The following is a 20,330-nucleotide window of genomic DNA, read 5'->3' on the forward strand; positions in this document are numbered from 1 at the left end:
TCTCAAAGAAAAAAATTAGGGCATTGCTAAATAAATCAGAAATAAATTAGAATGAAAAACTAATGGTTTGAAAGAAAGAAGAGTGTCCTGGTGTGATGCACTTGAATATGTAAAAGGGAAATGGAATCTGTGTGGCCGATAGACTGTGGACAGTTACCCAAGAGACAGGAGAGAATGCAGAGAGAGATGCAGATGTTCTGGTGGGAACAGTGGAGTTTTTCTTGTAAATGCTTATATTTTCTCAATTAAATAGACAGCCATTAGCTGAGAGTAAAGACAGAAGTTTTGTGTGATACAAGTGAAGAGAAAGTAAAAAAGAGTATTTCAGGAAAGTAGGCAGATACACTAAGGAAAGCTAGTATGGTTGCCAAACAGTACTAACACCATAAATTTAAAATTAAACTTGGTGTATTTTTCCCATTAAATGCAGCTTTTCAGATGTGGGCAATGAGGGGCTGGAGAGCTGGCTGTTACCAATAATCACTTTCTGCCAAGTGGTTGTGTTATGAGTTGAATTTTGCCCACACCCCCCAAAATGTTGAGTGTTTGTTCAACATTTGTTGAAGATATGTTGAATTCCTAATCCAACCACCTGGGAATGTGATGTCATTTGGAAACAAGGTCATTTGGACATAAGGGCATTATTTGGCAGTAAGGGAAGTAGCTGAGATCACACTGGAGTAGGGTGACCCTAATCCAATATGACTGCCATCCTTATAAGAAGAGGGACACACAAGAGTGAAGATCCACATGTGAAGTTGGAGGCAGAACCCAAGGAATTCTTGGAGCAACCAGGAGCCAGGAGAGAGCATGGAGTAGACTCTTCCTGGGAGCTTCAGGGATGGCAGGGCCCTGCCAACACTCATTTTAGACTTCTAGCTTCCAGGACTGTGAGAAATAGAAACTTCAGTTGTCTTAGGCCCCACAATGTGTGGACTTCATTCTGGCAGGTCTAGGAAACTAATACAGGGTATAAGAAGTAGGAAGAAACAAGGTGTGGTATGTAAGGGAGTGATTATTACTGATGGTTAAACTGCAGCCACACAAAAAAGGAAGGAAAGACATGACATTAGGGCGAGTGTCACTGGAAAATTTCCAGGTTAAATAGATTGTACTGTAGGGTCAAAAAATTGTAATTAGTAGACATTAGTGAAGAGCTGGAAGTATAAGAAGTGATTCCAGAGATTGACCACTTGAAAATAAAGATTACAGTGGAGTTGCCTCACTGGTAAAGACACGTTTGAGAGCAGGACCTGGAGAATGAGGCTGATGTAGTGTGGAGGAAAAACACAATGGCCCGTGGCTTAGGAATGTGTATTTTGAAATACCAAGAAAATGGATTATTGGAGAAAATGAATGGATAAAAATACAAAATGTTCAAGAGCTTAGAGATCAGTAGAGGACCATAACCAGGAGAAGTATGGGGTAAGATTAGCAGAAATAAGTACAGGATACCCAGTTAAATTTGAATTTCAGAAAAATATCACATATTTTTAGTATAAGTATGTCCTGTGAGTATTTAAGAAATACCACACTAAAAATACATGCCACTTATCTGAAAATCAAGTGTAACTCATTGTCCTGTTTTGTGTGTGTTTGTTTGTTGTTAAATGTGGCAACCCTATTTTAGGGATAAAGCCTGATGATATAAGATTCAAATTATTTTATGGGGAACAGAAGATGAATTGTTGGTCCATGTCAATTAGAAGCAAAGAGAACCCCAACCCTGTTCCAGAGACTCCAGTTTTCCTAGGCCACCCAATGTGTGTGTCAGAGAGAGAACTTCCATTCACTGAAAGGTATTTCGGAATCAGATCCAAGGGGAGAATCAGGTTTCAATTAGAACTTGAAGTCGAAGAAAAACTTCAGAGAAAAGACTGAGGGTACAAGGTGTTTTGTTTCTCACTGAGTGATCCAGAGGGTGAAGTTAAGGGTTTAAGGAGACTGGGAAGGTCAAGAGATGGGATCAGACAGGAATGACACAGCAGCCTGGGAATCCAGGTTTTCTTCTAGATATTGACATGAACAAGGATAGTAGGAATAAGGAGATAGGTTTTGATGATCTCAAGGCAGTTTGACTGTTTTAAGGTTTAGAATGTTAAGGGCTGGGGAAAATGGTTGGGGGGGTCTCACTGGGAATACCCAGTATTGAGTCCTTTTCTCATTTTTGCAAAAGAAAATATGGAAATCCAAGGAGATGCTTCATCTTGGTGTCTTCAGAAGGAACCTAGCAGAGGAGTGGTTTTATGCATTATTCTTTCAGTGCGTACTAAGGCAATATTGCCCTCTTTACTAAATTTTGTCAAAATTTTCATCTCTCATGATTATTTCTCTTAGAGAAATATGATATATTTTATAGTTTCAATATCCAAATCCTTTGGAATTTTTGTATATTATTTTCTCCTTCAAAAACAAGAATATGGCATTTTGGTTTAGTCAACTCTTCAGTCCTGCCCATTTGAAAACTTTTGGCAGTATCCCCTGAAAGCTCCTACAATGACTTGTAACCCATTGAATAGCTTGTAATATCTTTCCTGCAACCCAACAAAATTGTTACTGAAATACAACTTGCACTGGGAATGGGCAATGACAACAATAAACACCCAATGATATGAAGATCTGGGCTTGGTTACATCACATGATTAGATTTAGAGGCAGAGTAGATCCCATTAGCATTAGAAAATGTGACACAAGTGTAGCAAATTGTTTAATTAATTTTTTATCTACCATCACTTGAATTGAAGAGGCCAGGATGAGTAATTACTCCAATAGACTATTATGGAAAGAATGAGGAATATAAAGACTGGTCTATGATCTGGGTACTTCTGGAGAGCAGAAACAGAGAACATGCTAAAGTTGTAGTCCAGAAGTCTTGGGAAATTGCACGACCTCCCTGAAATGACCTCTTTAGCATCTTAGGGCACTAGTCAAAGTAGGGGAGAAATACAATTCCTGTATCTGTTTAATGGTGGGTTCAGTGGGCCCATAAACACCTCTTGGGAATTTCCCCAGTTCCTGAAAGCATGGTAAATAGATACATAAAGCCACTGGCAGCATCATCACATTGATTCTCCTAACCAATGATGGCAGGATGACCCACACAGAATGTACACAAACAGGTAAAATATTAGCAGTACAGTTACTTCCTTAGGGAACTCAGGAAACCATTTGTTTGAATATCTAGAAAATGTAGAGGTGATTATTTTGATATCTCCACTTAATCACCTATTTTGCTGTGTCAAGGGTGGCTGGGTCTTGCACATTTTCACAGATTTAATTATAAAACAACTTAATTTGTGTTTGCTGTTGCAGGTGAGGTTTCTTTATTGGATTAAAGCAATACAAAGGCAGACATCTAATACACCTTTGCTTTCATATGGAGGGACATAGCATACATAGCCTTACTGGTACATAACAAAGCTTCATCAATTTCTGTCTCTCTGGAAAAATCTGTTCTGCAGGAATTATCAGTCATTTCATTTGCCCACAGGACATAATAATGGTCCAACACACTGAGCACATAAGGCTGATGGATCCTGGTAATCAGGAAGGGGCAGATAACCTAGATGACTTTAGGCAGACCAAAGGAAAATGATGGAGCCTACAGCCAACTGAAATTAGTTGGGGTTCAATAATCCGAATTACATCAGGATAACCCCTTCCAACTCAATTTGCATCGTCTATCCCTATGAGTCCCATAGAATTTAAGAAAATGATGCACCAGTTGGAGTTGGGCCGAGAGCAAGAGAGATCCCTTCACCCCAGAATAGAAGATTAGTAAAAAGACAAACTCTGGCTCCATAAAAAGATTAATAAAATAAATGAAGTTAAGTAAAACTAATCAGTAAAACAGTATGTGGGAGACATAGACACATGCACATACACATGTACATGATGTTCAGGATGAACAACTGAGCATCACTGCAGATGCTGTGCACATTAATTAAATAAGAGGATACAGTGAACAATTTAAGGTTAGAACTTCAAAATTTTTTACATCTTTTTTTAATTTTTTTACTTTTTTAACTCTATAGAAAAATTAAAACAAACCAACAATAAAAAATACATTTCAAACAAAACAAAGGATTAAGAAAAACAAATAACTTAAAATAACTATTTTTTCCAATATGTTCCTGCCATACCCCAAGAAAATTAATAAACCATATCCAAACCAAGGAATAAGAAAAACAAATAACCTAAAATAACTACATTGCTTCCAACATCAAATTTTGAAATTTTAACAGAAAATGACAAATTTGATGAGAAATGTAACTTATGAAGCTACAAGATGAAAATATGAATACTTTGTAGCTATGAAATACTCCCATCCTAGATGCCCTCACCAGAAAATTTTACCAAAGATTAAAAGAAGTAAGATCAATCATACACAACTCTTCGAGAGAATAGAAAAATTCTGAGATGAGCCACTGAGGAGCACCAGCGTTTCATCGATACCCAAGAAAATGTGGTGTTAGAAAGTGGTGGGGATGTGGCCAGAGATAGAAAATCAGTAGAGTGTAGTGCCAAATAATCTGATGACAGTTTCAGAAGGGAGTTATTAAGCAGCACTTACCAGTGCTAGAGATAGGGCAATTAAGATTAAGGTAGAAAATTCTCCCTCAGAGTTTGAAGTCATTAGTTACCCTTGGGCAGGGGCATTTAGGCATTTGAGTTTTTTGACCATGACTCACAGTTAGAAACATATTTTACACCATGGTTTTGTACACACACATATACACCCAATTGAAATAACTGTTTCACATAACAGGTTTATCTATAGGAAGGATTATAATGCTTTTTACAAATGTTATTCTATTTACCATCATGATGATATTTGATGAAATAAATTTATTTCATAGCCCACGGAATACACTCAGTGAAGTGGTAGCACCAGAAGCAAGTTACAGAGAAGTGAGATGTGGTTGGGAAATGCAAAAATTCAAATAAGGAGCCTTTACAATTTGTTAAAGAAGCTTGTTTGTAAAGTGGGAAGACAGTTGAAGTGACAGCAAGGAAAAAGAAAGCTTCCTTTAGATGTATCTATCTCTAGGAATTGACAACTTTTATTCATAATTGTACATTTTGACTACTTATATGATTATTACACCTAGACACTATGTCAAATGGAGCAAAAAAAAAAAAAAATCTACTAGCTAATATTTGAAATGGCCCTGTTTTGAAATACCAATATATAAATTAAAACCAGTAGTATTTTGGTTAATCACTTCCCATAGAAATATATGTTGCTTGGGATAAATCATATCAGAAATTACCATAACACAAAGCTTATTATTATCAGTTTTATGAGACAAAGGAAGGACTAAGATTTCTATAGTAAGTATTCTAAATGGCAATTCGTCCAGTCTTCTTCAAAAAAATATCAAGAGAAATTCAGCTAATTCGTATATTTAAATTTACAACTTCCCCAGCACGAAAAGTATTAGGAAGTGATGACTTACTTTCCTTATCTTGACCTTGATTTTGTCTTTCAAATGTGGTCGTTTCCTGCCTGCAAAGAAAAGAGATAACATGAGACAAGAACTGAAGGGGGTTCTCCAAAATGAACATGCACGTCCGAGAAGTGTTTCATTGCCCGGCGCTGAAGGTCATTTTACATCAGTAAAATCAAAAGCCCTTTCTGACAAACCAGCAAAACCTAGGACAGGAACGAAAAGTGGAGCGCAGTACCCAGTACTTCATGAAAGTAAGGAATTAGTAGATCAGCAGGCCACGTGTGGAAAGTGTGTGTGCAGCAGAGTGAAATGTGAGCAATTCAAGGGAGAAGACGGAAAGTCAATGTTCTCGGCTGAAGTCAGGGGGAGCTTGGTGCCAGCTTGTCTGGTTAGGGTCAGGCCGCAGGTACCGCCCGGCCCCGGCCCCGGCCCCCGACCCCGGCCCCAGCGGTGCAGCTCCCGGCTCCCCTGTGCCTCTGCGCTGCGCCCTTCCGCCTGCCCCGCTCCGCGCCTTGGGCCTCCCCCCGAGCCGCCGCTTCAGTCGCGGATCCCACCGCCCACCCGGTTGCGAGCGTCGCCTTCCAGGCCCGGGGCCAAGTTTTCAGATCGTAAAGCCAGAAGTGGAGGCGCCCGCTCCTCAGCGCACACAGCACCTCGTCCTCCGTGTTCCTCCCGGACGGAGAAGAGCGCGCCCATCTTTACCGTCCATCAGTGTGTGATAATATGTGAGCGGCTCCTCAAAAACAACGGGGACAAAATTCGAGAGGCGTATCAGCAAAAGCTCAATACCAAACTAGCCGATCAACATGAATCTGCTGTGAAATCCGCACCTGATCAGATTATGCTACACAAGCTACATGTCCAGGAGGTTTCTGGTCTATCTAAGTACCAGGTTTGACCTCAAGAGATGGCTGCTGTATACTTTTTGCAACTGGTCTCATATCACATTTCAGCTCCAACTTTGCATCCTGAGAGCGCTTAATTGTTTCTGCAGGTCCACTTTATACAACTTGAAAGACCTTGAAGCTTTCTGGTTGCCACAGGCATATCTTTCTTTCCTGCTTATCCAATAAACAGCTGTGCCTTACTGTGATAGATTTTCCAAACAAAAAACCTGGAGCAGACCATTGTTGTGATAAATCAGATGGCTTAAGAAATTTCTGGAATGCTTGCATTCAAAGATTCCTTATTAATGAATGTCTTTGACTTGAATCTAACTGAAAACTGAAACCTTATTCTTTGCACATTTTCATTATGTAGTATTCACAAGCTTAATTGGAAAGAAAAAATGAAGCTAAAAAGACACGGTCTCAGGAATGTTAACTAAGAATTTATGATGTTGGGCACTGATGAGTGTAAACCAGTCATTAGGGAAACAGACATGATCTCTACAGGGATGGAAGAAGGATGAGGGACCATGGGAAGGAAGGGCTATAAACATATCACCATTTATTTCTCTGTCCCCCAAACTCCTAAGCCTAAGGGGACATGTGGAGGTGAGAAACGATGCAACTGATGACCTACCCACTTCTGACAGGGGTCAATAAATCCTGAGTGGAGACACACATGAGGCAGAGAGAAGATAATATTTGGTGAAGAGGGACCATGAAACAACTTACCATAATTGAAACATGGATCTTAGCTTACTTCTCTTCTGCACCCTCCCCCAAAAGCCAACCCTACCCCAACCCCAACCACAATTGAAACCGTAACCCTAAAGCTGAACCTAACCCTAACCCTAACCCAAACACTTACTATAACCCTAATCCTAACCCTAACCCAAACATAACACAAACCCTAAACCTAACAGTTAACCTAACCCCACCCCCACCCCCAAAGACTTTCCCAACCCCAAACCCAATACCAACCACAATAACAAACCTAACCCTAACCCTAACCTAACCCTAACCCTTACATAAACCAAATCCCAACCCCAACCCCAAAACTAACCCTAACCCTAACTCTAAATCCAAACCTAAACCCAACCCCAAACATAACCCTAACAATAATCCTAAACCTAACCCTAAACCTAACCCTACCTTAACCCTATCCCAAACCCTAACCCTATCCCAACCCCAACACCAAAGCCAACCCCAAACCTAAACCTAAGCCTAACCCTACCCCAACACCAACCCTAACCATAACCCTAAAATTAACCCTAAAACTAAGCCTAACCCTAACCCAAAACCTAAAACCAACCCCAAACCCAAACACAACCCCATTTCCAAACCCAACCCTAACACTAACCCTAACCCTTACTCAAACCCTAACCCTAACCCTAACCACAACCCTAACCCTAACACCAACACAAACCCAACCTCAACCCCAACCCTAAACCTAACCCTAACCCTAACCTAAACCCAAACCCAACCCCAGCCCCAACACTAAACCTATCACCAAGCCTAACCCTAACCCTAACCCTAAACCAAAGCGCTCTCTCTCACAGATACATACACACACACCATTTGATTATGCAAATGACCTGCTTTGATTCCAAATACTAAGCACAATGTTGCAAAAATGGAACTGAATAACAAAAATATATTGAAGGCAAATAATCAATAATTATCAGAAGAGACATTACTTCAAATAATATAAAAAAGCTACCTAATATTTAAATACATTCTATATGTAATTATAGAGAAAACACAGTAAAAACACACCTCAGAGAGATAAAGAAATAAAATAATTTATTCACAATGATAATTTAAATGATTCAAAGAAGAACTAAAATAGTAAACTGAGAAGGAAAGTGAGTTGTCATAAATCAGGAAAATATTTGAAGGAAATAATGAAATCTTTTAGGGAAACTGAACAACATTAGAAGCAGCAATAAATAAATCCAAATACTTCTAAAAACAGAGCAGTGGTATGTAAAGTATGCTTATAATGAAAATTAAATAGTAGAAAACTAGAAGATAGAATGACTGGATAAAGGATGATAATTGTGAAAAAAAAAAAAAAGACAATACACACAATTGGTATACCTGAAGGTAAGAACTGAGCAAATGAAACAAATGTATTCTAAGATCTAATCACAGAAAACTCCTGAAAAAAATAAATAACTTGACTCTGAAAAGTTGATTACACACAGAAAAAAGAAACTCATATGAAACACTGGTTATATCCTGGTTTCTCAACTTCAAGGATAAAAAATGAATTCATGGGGAAAGTATCTAAAACCAAGTTGCCCTAGTTGTCCAAGGCTACTATGAAAAAGACCACAGAATGGGTTGGCTTAAAGAACAGGAATTTATTGTCTCACATTTTGGAGGTCAGAAGTCCAGTGTTTTCCTTGAACTCTGCACCCTTCAGGGGGTGGCTCAATCATGTCACCTTCCATGCCCTCCTCTGGTCTCTACTCCCCTGCTCAGCAATCTCTTTAAAGGACCCCCATCATAATGGAGTAAGGCCACCCCACTCAGCGTGGCCTCACCTTGACACACAACACTCAAAGCCCAGACATCGCTTCATGGAGCTGTGATTCAGTCCCCGACATGAGTCATCACATATGGGGAATTAAAGGAGCCAAGACTCGACATCAGGAGACAGGAGCAAAATCCACAGAATTGTTAGGGGAAATGTATGAGACCAGGACTGTATTATTAGCCAAGGAAAGAAAAATGCATTGTCAAATATATTACTTCTCAGAGGATATAAGACTTATGAGTCTTTTAGGGAAAAACAAAACTCTACAATAATATCATTTGAACCTTGTAAAATACAAAATCATGTTATAAGCAGGTGTTGAAAGAGGAGCTCCAACTGTCATAAATTGTTACACCCAAAAACATTTATAACCAATATGAAGCAAAGAAAAAGAAAGCATGAAAGTTAACTCTAACACAACAGTAGTAAATTAATTTCTCTCAGTCAATAACAAAAAGCAGAATAATTAAGACAATATCTGAAATATATAATTAATAAAGTTTAATAAATTTCAAATGTATGATCCTTGAACAAAAGAATGCATAATATTTTCAGAAACCCATGGGGCATAATAACTAATATAATACTAGCTAATATATATCAAGTACTAGTGGAAGCCAAGCATTATGCTAAAGAATATGCATTGATAATTTTCTATTTTATTTTCACAATCAGAATCTAAAATAGTTGTATTTTAAACTGAATTTACAAACAAGGAAACCAAAACTTAAAGAAGGTGAGTAGCCTGTCCCAAAGTTGGTATAAAATACATGACAAAGAACACTTTAATAAAATCCGCAACATAGAATACACAGATACTGGTAATAATGCAATAAAAATATAACTTAATATTAAAAATGTAACACAAGTTTTGAAATGAAGAACTACTCAGATCTAAAGATAAATGAAAAAGCAAGGTAGCAAAATATCTGTACTTTTTGGACAATAGTATTTCCTTTGACAGCACATAGGATACTGCTGAAATATTATTTAGAGAGAAAATTTTATTCTTATTTGCTCCCACTACTAAATAAGAAAAATTGGAAATGAATGAATGAAGTCTTGAAGTCAAATCAGGTAGAAAAGGAAAAATTTTTTTTCAGGTGAAGGAAAACAGAAACAAAAAATCAGTAGATAAAAACACACAATACTTTGACATTCTTGAAAAAAGCAAACTATAGAAATCAGAGCAGTGTTTGCCAAGGGTTGGTGATTACAGGACTGTATATGTATATGTATATGTTTTGCTAAATGTATCAAACTGTTTACCCTAAAAGGATGAATATTACTGTATTATATTACTATAAACACAAATTTTAAAAAGTTAAATGACTTGAAAGAGCTGATACTGCCCTCTATGTAAATATGTTTTAGGCATGATTTAAATGAAGAATATGATATTCTGGTAAAAAAATTTGTTTCAAGAAGATATAAAAATCTTGACTTTATTCAAAAAGCATCATCCTGTGAAAGAACCCAAGAAGATAACTGAATTCAGTTCTGGCCCATGAAAGAATTATATGCAATTATAATCAATTGGTCAACTGCAATTTCCTGTGATAGTCAAACCAGTCCAGACTTCTCCAAGCAGACTGGTTACATTTCCATGGGGTGCACTCATAAAATTTCCTTGGATGGGGACACCCTGAGACATCTAATTTATTTTCATTTAAATAGAAGTCCTTGTCTGCAAATAGTTTGGAATAAAGTTTGATTTGCCTGCCTTTGAAAATGTTAACTTAGATTCTGATATCCAGGAAAGAATCAGAGAATAATACTTGGTCCAGAACTCATTACAGAAATGATTCCACAAAATCCTAGTTTAAATGACTTGATATGATACTGTACACAATGATTAGTGGCAAACTGAGAGAATAGGTTTAATTCAGTTTAATTCAACAGATCTTTCCTCTTTCCTCTCAAGCAACAATTTTTAAAGTGGTGTAGCAAAGAGTCACCATATTCAACCTGGCTACTAAGGATACACTGTCCCTGAGGATTCATACGTCGGACCAACCTATTTCTTTGTGCAGAGAAAGTGTAGGTGAAACACTCAGGAAATGGCTGAAGCTCTGCTCCTAAATACTGCACTCTCTCCTGCCATGTAGGAGAAGAGGCCATCTCAGAGAAAGAAACCCAGATCTTGAGATGAAAATATCAGAAAAGAGATTGAACACAACGATATGAAAGCCATGATTGCAAAATAGGGGAGGGTGCTTCTGTTAATCTAAGCCTGGGCAGGATGTCAGTGTTCAAATATCTGTTGATTTTTCCATCTCTTTTTTTTTTTCTTTTTCCATTGAGTAGCTTGCAAGTGTTGAGCAACAGATAAGTGATAGAAATCAAACAGCCCTGGTTAACACCTCAAAGAGAATGTAAGTGAAAAAGCTAAACTAACAAGTGTACTTACAAGTTGAGGTTAAGGTCATGGCAAATAAAATAGGGTGCAGTGCAAGAAAACCATGGAGTTTGGAAAATGATGTTCTTACATAGTGTAGTCAGGAGGGCCTCTCCAGGGAGAACGTGAGGGCCAGCTTTGATATGAGGAGATGCTGCCAAGCAGTCTAAGCATAGCAAATAAACACATCGTGTGCGAAGATGTTAAGAGAGAGCATAACTCAAGGCACTGCAGTGAGAATGAGCTCTGCAGCTTGAGCTCTAAATAAGACAAAGGTGCCTGGAAAATAACTGGTGAGAGGTGAGCAGGAGTCAAACCTTATAAGATCATAGGGCTTGTTGGAGAAGTTTTAATTTTATCCTGGGCATGATGATGGATCCACTGAAGGGTCTTCCACAAACAAATGACATGATTAGAATTATGTTTTCAAGATTATTCTGGCTGGTATATGAGGAATAGTTTAGAAGGGTGACCATTGCAAATAACCAACCAAAGACAAAATCTACTCTTCTACCTACATTTTTGTGTGCTTGCTTTATATAAACATTAAACACACACACACACACACACACACACACACACACACACACGTGCACTAATATATTGCTTCTCATTTAGAGTCATAATCTAACTGACAGCCAAGTCTTAGAATTAATCTCCAAGGACTTGTTTTCAATTTTGGCTCTAAGAGGCCAAGATATTTGTTCTATTGGGAAAGAGATTGTGGAAGAAAATCTCAGAGAAAAACATTCTGTTTTGCTGTTTTCTTACCGTCTCCTTATCACTTCTGGAGTTACCTTCTTGTGCATCTTTTGATTCTCTCCCAGGCAACTAAATGGAAACACAGGGGTAAAAAAAGTCATCATTACCTCCTCCAAATGTTTTCACCCTCTTTTCTAGCTTCACTAAAATCATTAAAAATGAGCCTGTGTTCTCTTTATGCCTTCAAAACTGACAGACAGCCACAGATACAGAGTACATTTCAGCTACCAAAGGAGAGATATTGTGTGGTATCACTAATGTGAACTCAGTGAAAAAACATAAAGTAAGTGCCTTATATTATAGAATATAGGGGACCTAGAGAGAGACAGCAGCTAGTGAAGTTGGAATGATAATCCAATAAGGACAGATGAGATATTGAGGGTTATCTTAATGATATGGGAATGCTCAGGTGTGACTATGGTTCGTAAATTTTCTTTTGGTATGGTGGGAGCACATTGGAAGGAATGATGTTATTTCAGGAAATTCATTTTTACCATTGCTTTGGTTTGTTTTCTTTGAAAAGGTTTTTTTTATTTGATAAATAAAATAATTGTAAAAGAAAAAAGAAATAAACAACAGGAATAGACCTCAGAGGCCAGGCTTGAAATTGAAAATAATTCCTACAATCTGACTTTTTGAATCTCTCAATCTTATATTTCATAGTCAGGAAAGCTCTTGATTTGAGATCACTTGTGATCAAGCATGCAAATTTCTAAAGTGTCCAAAAGAAGTGGAAAGGGCCAAGATGGTATGAAGACCAGAGGACAGGAGGATGTGAGCTTCTCTAGAAACCTGAGGCAGATTCAGCAGCTTGTTATTCCTGTGGGATTTGAGGGCTGTTGATCTTGGCTCTCTGCTGAGGACCAATCTTTTCTGAACCCTGCCGTGTGTGGTCATCCATGTGCAGATAAGGTGGTGTGACCGTCACCTAAATCCATAATATGTCTTTTGGATATTACTTTTGGTGTTTTCTGTCAATTATCATCATTCTTATGACTATCAAACAAGCACTAAAAGATGAATTTGAGGACAGAGAAATTAGGTGTCTTGCCTACTCAGTGGGGGAAAATATTTGGAATCCACATATGTGATCAAGGTTCAGTATCCAGGAAATGTAAAGAAATCCTACAACTCAAATGATAAGAAGACAAACAGCCCAGTCTAAAAATGAGCAAAAGATTTGAGTAGACATTTTTCCAAAGAGGAAATATGAATGGCTAAAAAGCACATAAAAAGATGCTCAACATCACTATTAGGGAAATTCAAATCAAAACCACAATGAGATATCATTTCACACCTACTAGAATGGCCATTATCAAAAAAAGCCAGAAAATTACAAGTGCTGGAAGGGATGTGGAGAAAGATGTGCACTTATTCACTGTTGGTGGGAATACAGAATGGTGCAACCACTCTGGAAGGCAGTGTGGAGGTTCCTCAGGAAGCTAAGTATAGAATTGCCATATTATCCAGCAATACCATTACTAGGTACATATTCAGAGGAACTGAAAGCTGGTACATGAATGACATTTGTACACCAATGTTTATAGCAGCATTATTAATGATTGCCAATAGATGGAAACAGTCCAAATGTGCATCAATGGATGAGTGGATAAACTATGTTATATACATTCAATGAAGTATTATGCAGCTGTAAGAAGGAATGAAGTCCCAATGCATGCAACAACGTGGATGAAACTTGAAGACATTATGTTGAGTGAAATCAGTCAGACACAAAAGGACAAATATTATATGGTCTCACTAATATGAGCTAATTATAGCAAGCAAACTCTAGGGAGTTAAAATTTAGAGTATAGGTTACCAGGAGATACAGGATAGAGAATGAACAGATGATGCTTTGTAAAGATGTTTAATAAGGTGGATTATAAATGTTTGGAAATAGAAGGCACAATTCTATGTGATGGTAGCAAAATACTGTAAATGTAACTAACAATGCTGAGTGTGAGTATGGTTGAAAGAAGGAGGCTAGGGTCGTGTGTGTCACTCGAAGGAAAGCTAGAGGATAAAACATGGGAGTGTATAATGTAGCAAAACTATAGTGGATGTGACTGTGGTTAACTGTATAAATATAAGGAAGTTCTTACCTAACTAGAACAAATGTACATACATCACTATCACAAGTTGTTAATAATAGGATGGTATATTGGAAAAAAGTGCAATTAAGCAAACCAAGGACTATAGTTAGTAGTGATGTAATATTCTTTTATCAATTGTAATGAAGGCACTATAACAAAATTAAGTATCACTAATAAAAGGGTGTAAGGGGTATGAGATTCTTTTTTTCAGAAAAATGAGAATGTTGATTGTGGTGGTGAGAGCATAACTATGTGATTATACCAAAAGTCATTGACTGTACACTTCGGGTGGATTGTATGGTATGTGAATAAAACTGTTTTAAAGAAAAATTTCTACCACACTGCTTTTTTAAACATAGTATTTCTTCAAATGGTCTTTTTCCTGTAACATCACAGCTCCAAAACTGGTCTATCCCTCTGCTTCTTTGTATGGTTGCACGTTAAAAATTTCAGATTATGAGTCACACTCCTGCTTACTGGCAATTCTCAGGAAACATATTTCCTTTGCATTATTGTTAAAAAGTTCAAGAAACTTTGTTAGATATTGATGCAGAAGGCACTAAGAAAAGACTAGAATTTGTTAGCATCAAAGAAAATCAGATTTGCAGAGGAAGTGGCTCTTTTCTTTCATGGGCCAATTTCTGATGTTGCAAAGTCTGGATAATATTCACATCTGAATGTAATGATTATTTAATAGTGCATATCATGAATCAGGCAAAATCAAATATCTGTGTCTCCTGCTTTCTCTTCCTTTCCTGTTTGCCAGAGGTCCAATTTTCTCATGATTCTATCTACCTGAACAGGTCAGTGAATAAAAAATGGGATAAAGTAATTTTCCCAGAGGTTATTAATGAGTCTCTGATTCACACTTCCAAAGCATGTTTACATTTTAAATCAAATAAAGGAGAGGAAAGTACTTACTATTAACGGGGGTCTAATTAGGATTCTAGATTCTTAATATTACTGAATATAACCAGAAACTTAATTCCACCCTATATAAAGTAAATGTTCTTTAAATGAAGAGGAATTCAGATAATTCTTGGCATAGATGATATATACAAAGATTTTTGACTGAATCAATTAATCAAGTGGCACTCCATTATTAAAAATAGATACTAAAATAAGCATGAAATGCATCTTGGCCAAGATTTTGAAAATATGGGTGATTTTTCCCTGCATTTTCTTTTTTTCTTTTTTTCAAGTTTCTAAATGTTTGACAGTGTATATACATAAACTTAATACTTCATAACTCCATAAAGGAAGCCTAAATAAATTCCAAAATATCAACATTTTACATATTATTCCTCCAACTATAATTTTGTTATTAAAATTATAAATCAATAACTAAAAGGTAACTGAAAGTACAAATATGTCTATAAATTAATATATCAAGTAGCCTTTGCACATTAAAGAAGAATCATAATGGAATTTTGTGAAAATAATATAATCAAATAATACTGAAAACTATATATATAACAATATTGGAAGAATGTAGATAAAGTGAAACGTGAAGGAAAATGCATTGCTTAAATACATTCATAAGAAAACACAAATGATGGAAAACAATGAACATTAGTATCTCTTAAGAAGCTGGAAAAAGAAAAAGGAAATAGAAAAGTTATGGGAAGAAATAATAATAGATAACCAAATATTAGAAAACAATAATATCAATAAAATGAGCTTATGTCTAGCATGACTAAGAAAAGAAAGGGAACTGAAAAAAAGCCAAGAGAGTGGAAAATTCAGAGCAAATATGGAAATAGATTATTATTAACAATTATATATCATAAATGATACCTTAAAATGGATAATACATGGAAAAGTAAAGTGCAAGAGACTGGCACTCCCCATAACTCAAAAAATTTTTACCAAACTTCACGTGACAAACACACTCTCTCTTATACAAGATGTTCCTGATTGTAGTAAAATGGAAAATGATGCACAACCCAATTAATGAAATTAGAAGTGTCTTTATTCCAAAATAAATAAATAGAAGAAAAAAGTCACAGACTCATTTCAATGATGAAAATAAATGCAATGATCTTCAATGAACTATGAATTAACTAAATTGAAAAGTTCAGTAAAAATAATACACATCACAATCAAGTGGGTTTTGTTCCAGAAAACAAGAACAGGTCATTAGCATAAAATCTATTAACATGATTCACCATCTTGGAAGTCTAGGAGAAAAAATACAAAGCTATGTCAATAGCTTCAAAAATGCATTAAATATTTAGAACCCAATAATAAATAAATATAAAACTTGCTATAAAGAGGAACTTCATTAGTTTTGTAAAGGCAATATACCAAAAACATACAACAAAATCAATTAATGGAAACAATTTAGATCAGGTACAGTATAAGGAGGTCCAAGGACACTGATATTGTTTAGCAAACAGTGGAAGTCCTGTCTAATGCTACAAGACAAGGAAAAAGCATAAGATTTGTAAGGAATGGAAGAGGAGAGAAAAAAATCTTTAATTTTATAGATGATATCAACTATGTAGAAAACCTAGCCAAATTGAAAAGCCATTAAAAGAAATGAGAAAGTGAGCAAGGGTGGTAGATACAAAATCATCTTGCAACAACCAGTAGCATTCCAACAACTGCCTAAAAAAGAAATACTTCATGGCTTTCACAGTTAGTGTAAATGATACCTAGAAATCAACCTAAGAATGCACAAGACCTTCACAGAAACAAAAATTAAAACTCAATTGTAAAATATTTTAAAAGATTAGAATAAATGCATGTATGAACAATTATTTTGGATGGAATAGTGTAACCAAGTAAAGATGGCAATTTGCCCTTTAATTAATCTATATATTCAGTGTTTTCTCAATCAAAATTCAAGCTGGCATTTTTGAGAAATTCAACAAACTCAATTTAAATGCATGTGGGAGGATAAATCCCTCACACAGCTAAATCAATTTGGAAATAAAGAATAAAGAGCAGAGTGCTGGACACTGTAAAGCAACTCTGTGGATTTCCATTCCACCCTCCTTCTAGTTGGAGAAGCTGGGAAGCTATCAACGATCTTCCCCAGACTCATTTGCAGCCAAGACTCAGGGTGCAGATCAGGTGAGGCCAAAAATGCCAAAAGCCTTTTTTTTGGCTCTTCCACTGGTGAGCAGAGTCAAAGTACAGGATGTGTTCCAGGAGCAATGTACTCATTTCATTCTCCAGACCTGTAGACAGACTAGTTGTGCATTCTTGAATCTGTACTCACTCCAGAAGCTTCTTGGGCAATGGTAGTTTGTCGGGTCAATTCTGTAATTTACAGTATCATTGCAAAAGGCCCAGCTTTGAACCCAGAGCTTCAGCCACTGCAGTGGCTGAAGTACCCAATTCTCAGGAACTAAATCCCTTTATACTGAAAAAATCTACAGTGGTGTTTATTTTCTGCTCTAACAGATGCCTGATAGAGGAGAACATCATATCAGATACTAACTCATCCTATGAAGCCAGGATAGTAAGTGCAGTATATTACTAGTGGAGAGCACAACAAACAGACCAATAAAAATGTGGTATAAGGATAAAGATCAATATATATGTTGACACTTGAAATGTAGTGAAGTAGGACCCACAAATCAATGGGAAGAGGACAGTCTTTATTGATGAAGTTGCACCATGGGGCTTACTATTTGGAGAAAAACAAAGCAACCTCTATCTTTTACTAAAGATCCAGAAACTCTAAGGCTAATATATGAAATGCTTATATATTGGTACTTATGAGAGGGGAAGAATAATTGGGAATTGGGGAAGAAGAAGGAAAATAAAATTAATGAGAATGGTCTTGCACAGGTCAAGATTGATGATACATTAACAGCTGAGGAGTATTACTAACACAACAATCTGAAATTTAGAAAAAGGAAACAGAATCTCACAATTGGGACTCAAGCCCAGGTCACTACATGCATGAGGTGGTGCACTCTATACTTCTTCTCACTCCCTTAGTGGTGATTTCCCCGGCACTTTCTCCAGTTTTAAACACCCATGCATTATTAGAAATTGGATGAGGGGGGCAGTGAGAAATATTTTTCAATGGTCACTAAAACTAGTTAGTTTTGGAAATTCCTCACCTATTCTTTCCTTCTGTTTTTCTAAGGCAGCAGAAAGCCATCACTTGAAAGCCATCAAATCCCACCTCTGCTTAATTATCGGTGAAAGAGAATAAAGGGGAGAAGGCTATGAGGTCAGCTCCATTCAGAAAGTTTATCAGTCTCAGCCTCTGGGACTTTGCCTCAGCTACTCCAGTGCCTGAGGGACCAGAGCACAGTCTTAAAAGTACTGGCATCCGAATGTGGTTAAAAGGGGAAATGTTAGGTTGTCTATATTGTAATACAATGAAAATGCTATACAGCTGAACCCTAAGTTAAATCATGGCCTATGGTTAATAGTACAATTATATAAATGTGCTTTTATACATTGTAGCAAATGTCCCACACCAGTGCAAGGTATTAATAATAGGGTGGAGTGCAGCTGTGAGTGACGTTTTGAAGAGGAGCAAGCTTGCTAGAGAGGAATGCCCCGGGAGAAAGCCATTTTGAAACCAGAACTTTGGAGCAGACGCCAGCCACGTGCCTTTCCAGCTAACAGAAGTTTTCCGGACGCCATTGGCCTTCCTCCAATGAAGATGGAGCCATTTGTTTTCATCTGAATTTGTAGAAGAACAACTATGAGTTTTGAGAATTCCAAACAGGGATCCATCATTTTATTATTTAAGGTCCAGGAATACAGCATAAATCATTATTTGGCTGGGCAAGAAAACTAACTCACAACCACAATTTATTAAAAACAAAATAAACTTTTTTGGGCAATATTCTGTATGTTCCAGCTTTCCATACCTCCATTTAAAAGGAGGAGGGGTATGTTTTAGTTACTCCTCCAGGAAAGTAGGTAAAAAGCCAGGAACTGCGTGGACTGGACACCACAGAGCAATCTGTCTTTGGGCATACTTCATACAACACTCATGAAAACGTGGAACTGCTGAGATCAGCGAAATCTGTAAGTTTTTGCGGCCAGGGGACCCGCGCCCCTCCCTGCCAGGCTCAGTCCCGGGGGAGGAGGGGCTGTCAGCTCTGGGAAGGAGAAGGGAGAATTGCAGTGGCTGCTCTTATCGGAAACTCATTCTACTGATTCAAACTCCAACCATAGATAGACTGAGACCAGACACCAGAGACTCTGAGAGCACCCAGCCCAGCAGAGAGGAGACAGACATAGAAAAAAAAACAACACAAAAACTCCAAAATAAAAGCAGAGGATTTTTCGAGTTCTGGTGAACACAGAAAGGGGAAGGGCGGAGATCAGGCCTTGAGGCGCAAATGCAAATCCCGAAGCAAAGCTGATCTCTCTGCCCTGAGCACCTTTCCTTAATGGCCCTGGTTGCTTTGTCTATTAGCATTTCAATAACCCATTAGATCTCTGAGGAGGGCAGTTTTTTTTTTGTTTTTTTTTGTTTTTTTGTTTTTTTTTTTTAAATCCTTTTTGCTTTTTCTAAAACAATTACTCTAAGAAGCTCAATACAGAAAGCTTCAAAGAATTGAAATTTGGGCACGTCAAGTCAAGAGCAGAACTAAGAGAGCTCTGAGACAAAAGGCAATATTCCAGTGGCTGAGAAAATTCACTAAACAACACAACTTCCCAAGAAAAGGGGGGTGTCCGCTCACAGCCACCATCCTGGTGAACAGGAAACACTCCTGCCCATCGCCAGCCCCATAGCCCAGAGCTGCCCCAGACAACCCAGTGTGACGGAAGTGCTTCAAATAACAGGCACACACCACAAAACTGGGCGTGGACATTAGCCTTCCCTGCAACCTCAGCTGAATGTCCCAGAGCTGGGAAGGGGGAGCAGTGTGAATTAACAGAGCCCCATTCAGCCATCATTTGAGCAGACTGGGAGCCTCCCAACACAGCCCAGCAGCCCAGAACTGCCCTGGGGGGACGGCACTCACCTGTGACAGAGCACAGTCATCCCTCAACAGAGGACCCGGGGTGCACAGCCTGGAAGAGGGGCCCACTTGCAAGTCTCAGGAGCCATACGCCAATACCAAAGACTTGTGGGTCAGTGGCAGAGACAAACTGTGGCAGGACTGAACTGAAGGATTAGACTATTGCAGCAGCTTTAAAACTCTAGGATCATCAGGGAGATTTGATTGTTAGGGCCACCCCCCCTCCCCGACTGCCCAGAAACACGCC

At 37.7% G+C, this 20,330-nt stretch overlaps 2 protein-coding genes across 6 annotated transcripts in view; one reads left to right on the forward strand and one right to left on the reverse strand.

The window, feature by feature from the left end:
* The window catches only part of LOC119524586 (zinc finger protein 596-like), a 1,058,357-nt gene that overhangs the window by 870,153 nt on the left and 167,874 nt on the right, over positions 1-20,330 (forward strand). The window lies entirely within an intron of this gene.
* LOC119524593 (germinal center-associated signaling and motility-like protein) overlaps positions 1-20,330 on the reverse strand; it is a 39,752-nt gene that overhangs the window by 8,170 nt on the left and 11,252 nt on the right. Inside the window, exons 2-3 of the mRNA XM_037823316.1 lie at positions 12,052-12,111; positions 5,460-5,509 (exon numbers count right to left, since the gene is read on the reverse strand). Of these exons, the coding sequence (XP_037679244.1) occupies positions 5,460-5,509; positions 12,052-12,111 (110 nt within the window). The remainder of the gene's footprint in view (positions 1-5,459; positions 5,510-12,051; positions 12,112-20,330) is intronic.

This window comes from Choloepus didactylus (assembly GCF_015220235.1).
Source record: "Choloepus didactylus isolate mChoDid1 chromosome 11 unlocalized genomic scaffold, mChoDid1.pri SUPER_11_unloc2, whole genome shotgun sequence".
Taxonomy (NCBI): Eukaryota; Metazoa; Chordata; class Mammalia; order Pilosa; family Megalonychidae; genus Choloepus; species Choloepus didactylus.